General features: G+C 44.5%; 1 protein-coding gene across 1 annotated transcript in view; it reads right to left on the bottom strand.

Annotated features, from left to right (window-relative positions):
* The window catches only part of LOC113525446 (zinc finger protein 271-like), a 39,411-nt gene that overhangs the window by 9,452 nt on the left and 19,963 nt on the right, over positions 1–9,996 (bottom strand). Inside the window, exon 8 of the mRNA XM_034305636.2 lies at positions 4,453–4,959. Coding sequence (XP_034161527.2) covers positions 4,453–4,959 — 507 coding nt within the window. The remainder of the gene's footprint in view (positions 1–4,452; positions 4,960–9,996) is intronic.

Raw genomic sequence — 9,996 nt, 5'->3', positions numbered from 1 at the left:
TATTTTAACCAGCGCTGTCTCAGTACAGTGACGAGACCTAAATCCTGACTGAAGATATTATGGATGTGATTCTTATGCAAGTGACCATATGACCAGTAATTCATATAAATACTGTTGTCATATAGCCAGCATTCCCTTTCTTCTTCTAGCTTTGTACACGTCAGACCACATGCATGCCACACCGAGCTGTCTGCTTAACTACAATCAAGGATACAGGTAACCTGTCCTCTGAAGCTGATGATAGTCTCCTATCTTCATCTTTCATCTCTTCAGGGTGCACGGAGCGTGTTTAGTCCTTTTTGGATCCTGTCGGAACTCCGTGGCTAGTAGCTTGAGTTGAGTTCTCTTGTAATCCATCACTCCAGCTCTGTCCACTAACATAGCTATGAACTGTGCCGTTGTTCATTATGGTAAATGACCTCTTAGGCCTTTACCAAATGCATCTTCTGATGCTTTGATTTGTTCACATCGCCTAGTGTCTGTGGAATATAAATATGTGCCACTAGGGTAGTTGAGTGGCTCTAGCTGCCGTACCACACACTCCACCGCTGTGCTTGCAATGTTAGCTAGACGACACTAACATGCACGTCCATACTGAGTGGAACCACTGTGCACTTTAACCTTGCTCTGTCAGCGGCAATGCTCGATGCCTTCATTCTATCTCCCCCACATTACTGTCTAATCAACCAGCAGGCCTAAGAGCTGCTAGTGTGGTGAGATGCTACTCATAGCTAGCATAATACTTTAGCTGGAAACAACACTGTGATTGGAGCAAAGTTTTCACTGCTAAGCCTTTCTTTCTGCTGAACTGTCATTCTTCAGTTCATTCCTCAGTTTCCTCAGCCGAGAGTGCAGGTAGGTACATCTGTGGCCAGGTCTGGGAGATGGGAGTCTGACAGTAAACAGACAGTGATGTTCAACTCTGGCTTCAGCAGCATGCGGAAATGAATCGGAATTAACCACGTTAACTGTCCCTATGCCTGGGTTTTGCCCACAGGAGGAAATGCAACCCAGCAGCCCATGAGACACTCCTAAATCCAAGAGCCCTAGTACATGGACATTAAATGCTCTCAGGTGGAAACTGTTCTGAGAATGGTGTGCTCTCCATCATCTGGATCCAATGCAGTGGCTGGTTCCTAAAGTACTATCCTTCCTAATGGAAATGCTAGATGGCAGAAAGTCTCTGTCTATGTTGAAGGTGTATGTAGTGGCCATTGCAGTGTGTCATAGCAATGCGTCTTAGTCCACTATGCTCCCCCAAGATAAGCTCACTCTGCACGCATTGGTGGCCAGATAACTTCAGATTAACCTGGTGGTTGGAACCTCGGTTTCTGCCCAAAGTCATATCAGCAATATTTTTAAGCAAACTCATGACCATAAATTTAACACCATTTGAGTGGACCAAATGCTAGGATGCACCAGTTTGAGGGACACCACAAGTTGAAGAAAGACTTCTAAGTAACGTTCATGAAGGGCTTTCCTGATTGAACTGAGAGGTATAGGAGAACTAGAAGAGCTGCAGAAGTGAAAGCTTGGAAATAGGAGGAGTCTGGAAGGGTCACAGAAAAATATTTATTGTGGCCTCAAAGATGTTTTGATAAACAATTCAGCACCTTGGGAGCACTTTAAGGAGCACTTTAGGAACTCCTTCTCCCAGTGGACATGCCCTCCCTTCAGGAGGCAGTGCCAGGAATCTCTGGTGTTTGCATTCCATCTCTTTGGCTGAGGTTATGGTGGTTAGAAGCCTTCATAGTGGCAAGGCTGCAGGAGTGGATGAGACTTGGGCAGAGATGTTGAAGGCACTGGACAAGGTTAGGGTCGTGTGGTTAACACACCTCCTCAACTTTGCATGGAGATCTAGGGCATTGCCTTTGGACTGGCACAGTGGGATGGTGGTCAATATTTTTCAAAATGCAGGACCAGAGAGTGTGTTCCAATTTCAGGGGAATGACTCCTCCAGGAAATGTTAATGCCAGGGTTGTGGAGCGGAGTCTCTGAGCAACAGATGAACCTAGAATTCAGGAGGAACAATGTGGGTTCCATCCAGGCCACAGAACAGTCGACTAGCTCTTTAATCTTACACAGCTTTCTGTGGGATCACGGAAGTCCATGAATCTAGTCTACATTTGTTCTGTGGATTTGGATAAGACCTATGATTGTGGGCCTCGACATTTGTTCTTGGAGTATCAAAGAAATACACTATATTACCAAAAGTATTCGGTCACCCATCCAAATGATCAGAATCAGGTGTCCTAATCACTTGGCCTGGCCACAGGTGTATAAAATCAAGCACTTAGGCATGCAGACTGTTTTTACAAACATTTGTGAAAGAATGGGCCGCTCTCAGGAGCTCAGTGAATTCCAGCGTGGAACTGTCATAGGATGCCACCTGTGCAACAAATCCAGTCGTGAAATTTCCTCACTCCTAAATATTCCACAGTCAACTGTCAGCTTTATCATAACAAAATGGAAGAGTTTGGGAACAACAGCAACTCAGCCACGAAGTGGTAGGCCACGTAAACTGACGGAGAGGGGTCAGCGGATGCTGAAGCGCATAGTGCAAAGAGGTCGTCGACTTTCTTCACAGTCAATTGCTACAGAGCTCCAAACTTCATGTGACCTTCAGATTAGCCCAAGTACAGTACGCAGAGAGCTTCATGGAATGGGTTTCCATGGCCGAGCAGCTGCATCCATGCCACACATCACCAAGTGCAATGCAAAGCGTCGGATGCAGTGGTGTAAAACACGCCGCCACTGGACTCTAGAGCAGTGGAGACGTGTTCTCTGGAGTGATGAATCACGCTTTTCCATCTGGCAGTCTGATGGACGAGTCTGGGTTTGGAGGTTGCCAGGAGAACGGTACATTTCGGACTGCATTGTGCCGAGTGTGAAATTTGGTGGAGGGGGGATTATGGTGTGGGGTTGTTTTTCAGGAGTTGGGCTTGGCCCCTTAGTTCCAGTGAAAGGAACTTCGAATGCTTCAGGATACCAAAACATTTTGGACAATTCCATGCTCCCAACCTTGTGGGAACAGTTTGGAGCGGGCCCCTTCCTCTTCCAACATGACTGTGCACCAGTGCACAAAGCAAGGTCCATAAAGACATGGATGACAGAGTCTGGTGTGGAGGAACTTGACTGGCCTGCACAGAGTCCTGACCTGAACCCGATAGAACACCTTTGGGATGAATTAGAGTGGAGACTGAGAGCCAGGCCTTCTCGACCAACATCAGTGTGTGACCTCACCAATGCGCTTTTGGAAGAATGGTCAAAAATTCCTATAAACACACTCCTCAACCTTGTGGACAGCCTTCCCAGAAGAGTTGAAGCTGTAATAGCTGCAAAAGGTGGACCGACATCATATTGAACCCTATGGGTTAGGAATGGGATGGCACTTAAGTTCATATGTGAGTCAAGGCAGGTGACCGAATACTTTTGGTAATATAGTGTACGTGGTATCTGGGTCGCAACTGCATGCGAGCCGATCTCTGTATAAGAGCAGTGATAATGGGAACAAACATGTCGCAAGAATTTTTTGGAGGTTTATTGGGCCCAAGTTATCTCTGTTAATCAAAACAGAATGGAACAATAATCTGAAAGATAAAACCATACAATCAATGTAATAAATCAGCTGCATGAAATCGGAGTAATCCTAAATGATGACAGATATCAACATCAATGTTATAAAACAAGGAAAGAAGAAAATCAAGAGAATAGTACAGAAAAAGAGGTCTTTATCAGCTGCACTGTGCTTTTTCTTTTTTTTTTTTTTTTTTTTTTTTTTAAAAGACCATGAGAATTCCCAGCTCCAGGTGAAGCAGCTGGTAATAGATAGATAATAGATAATAAAATGGCTCTTCCTCCAATTTCCTATAACGAGAAGAGTCGAACAATAAAACACGCATAGGAGTCATCACAATGACCGTCACTCCGGAACCAGAACTCAACCATCCATTTAACTTAGGACTACATTACAATTTAATAGTACATATAGATAATTACCAAGGTAATACTAAGTATACTAGCATTCAAATTACATCAAGTTAAAATCACTAACTACACGTGTGAATTGATTAGTACAGCAAAACTGTAATAAACTTTTCCAAAATCAGATTATTACAATACAGAATTATCTGTTTAAACAATCATGCCTGGTTGGGTGAAGGAGATACCCGTCTATATTTGCATATAGTTATTTATGCAGTTTTTTAGTCATGTTGTATGTGGTATAATTGAGTCCTGTGTATTTGTGGCGGAGGGTCTGACTGCGGCGGTCTCGGCTTCTTGTTGAGCTGCATTCATGACCCTCCTGTTCCCAGCCTTCTGCTTTGCTTAGAAACATGAAATGTGTTCAGAAATATAATTATGAGTTCAATGTATGAAAGTCTGATTTCCAGGAGTTATGTTTGAGATTAAAAAAACCTCCCAAAGTGTCACACAGGACACTAAAAGAGCTTCTGTCCTGTGTGAGTGCGCTGGTGTTTTCTGAGATTACTCAGCTGACTAAAGCTCTTCCCGCACTGTAAACAGTGATACGGCTTCTCTCCGGTGTGAATGCGCTGGTGCTTTTCGAGATGACTCTGTTGATTAAAACTCTTTCCGCACTGCAAGCAGTGATACGGTTTCTCTCCGGTGTGAATGCGCTGGTGTCTCTGAAGAGCTGCTTTCTCAGTAAAACTTTTCCCGCACTGTAAGCAGGGATATGGCTTCTCTCCGGTGTGAATTCGCTGGTGTCTTCGAAGAGCTGCTTTCTCACTGAAGCTCTTTCCACACTGCGAGCACTCATACGGTTTCTCTCCTGTGTGAATGCGCTGGTGTAGTTGGAGACCACCTGGTAGAGTAAAGCTCTTCCCACACTGGGCGCACTTATACGGCCTCTCACCTGTGTGAAAGCGCTGGTGTCTTTGGAGAGCACTCTGATAAGTAAAACCCTTCCCACAAAAAGAACAATGGTAATTGTTCCTCTCGAGTTGATCCTGAGAAGTGTTAACTGGAAGGCCAACAATCTCTCCTGAGTTCAGCCGTCTCAGATATTCCTCATAGTGGCATCTCTTGATGTGTTTGTGGAGGTAAATTTCAGATGTATAGGAAAGTGGACATAAAGAACAAGTGAAGACTTGCAAAAAGGTGTAGTTCATATCTGTAGCAAAGAAAAATATATAAAAAAAAGTCAGCAATATTACACAATAATTATTGTCATGGATAAGCAGATTAGGCATCAGTTAAATTCCAACTACTAGTCATACGCCAGTGTGAAGAATCCAGCACTAAACCAGAAGCAGTGTGAGAAGAATCTGCGCTTGGAGGATATCTCCAAAATCCTGCAACTGTAACCGGTCTTTTGAGAAGGCTTTTCACTAGATTTACAGAAATAGCTAGAGTGATTTGCTTGCATTTAACCGTAAGCATTAATGAGGTTTGTTGGGCGATAAACCTTACAGTCAATTTACGTTTGATCAATTATAACCAAATTCATTCACACTAAACTCAAATCATTTGTTTATGGACCTCGCTTTCTGCAGGGGGACACACTTACGCAGAAACAAGACAGGACACTGACGTGTACCTTGCCTGGATTAGGGTTACCAGGACCAACCTGTGAAGCCACCTGAAGTATGTGGACACCTGACCATCACAGCAATATGTGCTTGTTGAACATCCCATTCCAAATCCATGGGGAACCTGTGCTGTAATAATGAGCTCCACTCTTCTGGGAAGCTTTCCACTAGATGTTGGAGCGTGGCTGTGGGGATTTGTGTTCATTCAGCTACAAGAGCATTAGTGAGGTCAGGCGCTGATGTCAGGTGAGAAGACCTGGTGTACAATCTGCATTCTATTTCATCCCAAAGGTGTTCAGTGGGGTTGAGGTCAGGGCTCTGTGCAGGACACTCGAGTTCTTCCACTCCAACCTTCACACACCATGTCTTCATGGAAGAACCATGTATGGGTGTGATGGTCAGGGGTGCACATACTTTTGGCCATATAGTGTATGTGTACTTGTTACCAGCACGCCTTGGTCAATGATTGTGATTGTATCATCAGATTAAAGGCCATATGTTTTGCACATTTGGGCAAAGAGAGCGGAAGAGCGGTCAACTGACCACCACCTGGTGATGGGTTGGACTCATCACTAATTGGTGTGAACCTCCTGGGTTGTTTGGGATGTTGGGCAGAAGCTTCAGTGAGCGACAAATTTAAGTCCCACCATTCAAAAGGACTTCTTCTGTGTTAGAAGCTGTCGCAGTGGCAAGGTTACAGGAGTGGATGAGACCCGGTCTGCGATGTTGAAGGCACTGGTCAAGCTCGGGGTCATGTGGTTAACATGCTTCTTCAGATGTTGCATAGAGATCTGGGGCTTTGCCTTTGGACTGGCTAACTGTGAGGGTGGCCCCTAATTTAAAAAAAAATTGGCCAAAGGGCATATTGTAATTACAGGAGAACAATACTCCTGTACATGGAGTATCGACTCCATCCAATAACTGAACTTAGGATATGGAAGGAAAATGCAGGTCCTGAAAGGGAATGGGGGATCTAGGGTGCTGCTTCATGTGGTCCAGTCCCTGTGGGATCACAGTCTTGGTGTCACTGTATAAAGTAGGTGTCTGATTCCATCAAGGACATCCTCCAAGAAGTCCTTTTGAATGGTGGGACTTAATTTTATCATGTCACGTCATGACTTCTGTTTGTGGTTTTCAGGGACAGGATATGAAGATGCAGTGAAGGTTGGAGAGGGATTCAGTACAGAAGGATAAAGAGAACATCACTGTTATATGCAGATAAACGTCCAACAGGTTTTGAATGTTTCAATGGGGAGTATAAAGTGGTTGGGATGAAAATCAGCACTTCTGCGTCTGAGGCTGTGGTTCTCTTCCGCAAATGGAATGGGATGCTCTCTTCCGGGGAGACTATGCCCCTGGATTAAGTACATTGGGATCTTGGGAAAACAGCACCAGACTGGGTAAGAGGCAGCTAGCATACTTCACTAGCCTAACCCTATATAACAGACTATAGAAAGTCTGGGTGCAGTTTGGTAGAGGTTTCTACTGGGAGGTGGGATTTACAGGAGTGGATGGGGGGAGTGATAAGCGCTGATGAGATCTTCATGCATTTTTTTTTCACCTCTCTCTTCTCCCTTTTTCTTTTCTCTGGTCTCCAATCCCCACTGAGCCAACACGACCCTGAGCTCTATTTTTAAACTGCCACCCCAGGTACCATGGGACTGATAATTAAATCTCCACCAAGAAACATAACCTGGATCTGCTGTGTTCTCCAGGGTGCTTCTGGGTGTGTTACAAATACATTTTGTTTTCAAATTCAACAATAAAAAAAGTTTGGACATAACTGTTTTCAGAGCACTTTTTGTTCCAGAGGTAATCAAATGTGACGTCCTTGGCGTAATCCTCTTCGTACCACATCAAGAGCTCCTGTCCCGGTTCGATTGGTTGACTGCAACGGTACAGAATCCCACCTTGATACTGGAATGCCACTAGATTCTGCTCTCTCTCATTACGAGCACAATTCACATACCTGAGAGAATTAGGAAGAGACACAAAGAGAGAAAAATAAGAAATAATGGCCAGAGTGAGAGAAAGTAAAAGCGAGAGATCAGTTAGTGGCAGAAGGAAGACAGACGCTTGAGGACAAACATGAAACGGTAAAATTAATGACTTTAAACAAAGACACAACAGCTCAACATTCTTCAGTAGTGCTTTCCTCACCTCATCCAGTTCGAATTCATCTCTGAAGTGGCATCGATGTATTTTTCACACTGCTCGCTCTGGTATACCTGCAAAAAATTACGACCTTTACATTTAAACCTTTAGTACAAACAGTGCTGCAGCAGGTGGGGGCGTGGTTTAGCATCAGTGAGGAAGGTGTTTGGGGACGAGTGAGAGGGCCAATGACTAGCGTGACACACCTGAGGTACTCTGACTATCTATGTTGGGCCAGAAGGTAAGGAAATGAAAGGGTCCATTTCAACGTTATTACTACAGTTCTAACCCTAATCCTGAAACAAGAGCACATGTAGACGATACTGGACCCTTAATCCTCCAAGCAAAAGATCAAAATCCTTTATGTTAGATTTGTCCATGTGTCCATCAGGCCAGAAGGTAAGGAAATAGAACAGAAGATTACGTATCGTAACAGAGGTTCTAGGACTAAGAGGAGTACCGCTAGTCTGCCCAAGTCACTCAGGGTGATGAGAATGGGCGGAGCTTTTACAGCCTACCCACATAAGGCCACGTCATGATGTGACAACTTTGCTATTTGTACTTGAAGTGAAGTAAAGTGACTTGTGGCCAAGTGTGGTGACCCATACTAGGAATTTGTGCTCTGCATTTAACCCATCCAAGTGCACACACACCGTGAACACACACACACACACCGTGAACACACACCATGAACACACACCCGGAGCAGTGGGCAGCCTTTTTTGCTGCGTCGCCCAGGGAGCAGTTGGGGGTTCGGTGCCTTGCTGAAGGGTCTCACCTCAGTGGTGGTATTGAGGGTGGGAGAGAGCGCTGGTCATTCACTCCCCCCACCTACAATCCCTGCCGGACCCGAGACTCGAACCCACAACCTTCAGGTTCACCTTCGGGTTGCAAGTCCGACTCTCTATCCATTAGGCCATGACTGCCCCCACTTGGGAGGAAAACTCCAGTAGTTCAGAAGAAATGCACCCTGGTGGTCCTCAAGTCAGCCAAATGTACAAATGTAACCCCAACAAGATGTCGGAATCACAGTTCTAATCCCTACGCTGACGTGAAGAACACATGTAGAAGATCTTAGACCCTTGTCCATGTAGAATATTTGAAGTTTCTTTATATTCTTCTTAGATTTGTCCTTGTGGACTTCCCTCGTCTATTCAGAGGGCAGGTTTTGAAAAACTAAAATTTGAGATGCTTCTAATAAACATTGGTTTTGTGTTCCTGTGCTGATTTTGTTTGTTTGTGGTCATTATTAATGCATCCTAATTACACAACACACATTCCATCAAGTCCTACATCACATGACTGATGTGTAATAAAACCAGGCAGATCAGTGTAGCTAGCTAGCTAGCATCAATTAGCAAATTAGTTCAGATGCACACTGGAACAGCTGCCAGGACCAGTGAATTTGTACACAGCAAGATTCGGGACGTTTCTAGAATCATCCAAACGGTGGACTTCCTGTGGAACTACCAGGAAAATCGCATCTAACAGAAGCAACTCACCACCCAGGAGTAGGCGCTGTTCATGGCTTCCTCTCGCTCTACCGTGTCTCCCTGGTAGGGCCCGAAGTGCGCGCCGACCGGAATAGTGTCACTGCTGTTAAACACTCCCAGGCCTGCGTCCGGAATACTGGACTTCCGAATCTCTAGCCCGGGAGGAAGGGTTTGTCTGGCTCGGTCCGCGACCCCCAGAGGAACCGCAACATCGGGGATGAAGAGAGCCGGACCGTGAACATCGCATTTGTTGACGAAGAAAGATTTGCAATCTTCACAATCTGGAACGAGAGAAATCATTTCCTCTTCTAACATTGTCCTGTTTATTATTTATTTCTACACTTCTCAGATGTGTCATCACTGAGACGTAAACAATAACAGAGCTTCATGCATAACCAGGTGAATTCACAATTTAACCCTTATTAAACTAAACAGTTAGCTAGTAACTAAACTAAACAGTTAGCTAGTATTTATCATTGTATTTTAGCTCTCAGACTGAACCGCTATCGTGTGCTGTTGTCTTACAGAGATAGTCGTCATGTTCAGGCTCTTCTTCTTTTAGAATGATCTGTAATCCTAGGTTCTGTTGGTCCTCAGGGGTGAGATCTTCCAGAGAGCTCGATGTTCCTCCATCTAAACATTAATAACTCAAATTTAAATACTGACATCATGTGAATATCTGACGTGTTTAAAGGTGAAATTTAGTCACAGATGGGAAGAGAAGGTGTGCGATTGCCTTACAGATGAAATCTTCATCTTCATCAGTTTCTTCCTCTTTCAGAGGTTTCTTCCAG

This window comes from Pangasianodon hypophthalmus, chromosome 7 (genome assembly GCF_027358585.1).
Source record: "Pangasianodon hypophthalmus isolate fPanHyp1 chromosome 7, fPanHyp1.pri, whole genome shotgun sequence".
NCBI classification, from domain to species: domain Eukaryota; kingdom Metazoa; phylum Chordata; class Actinopteri; order Siluriformes; family Pangasiidae; genus Pangasianodon; species Pangasianodon hypophthalmus.
Note: the sequence above shows the minus strand (reverse complement) of the source record. Positions and strands in the feature narration are given on the sequence as shown.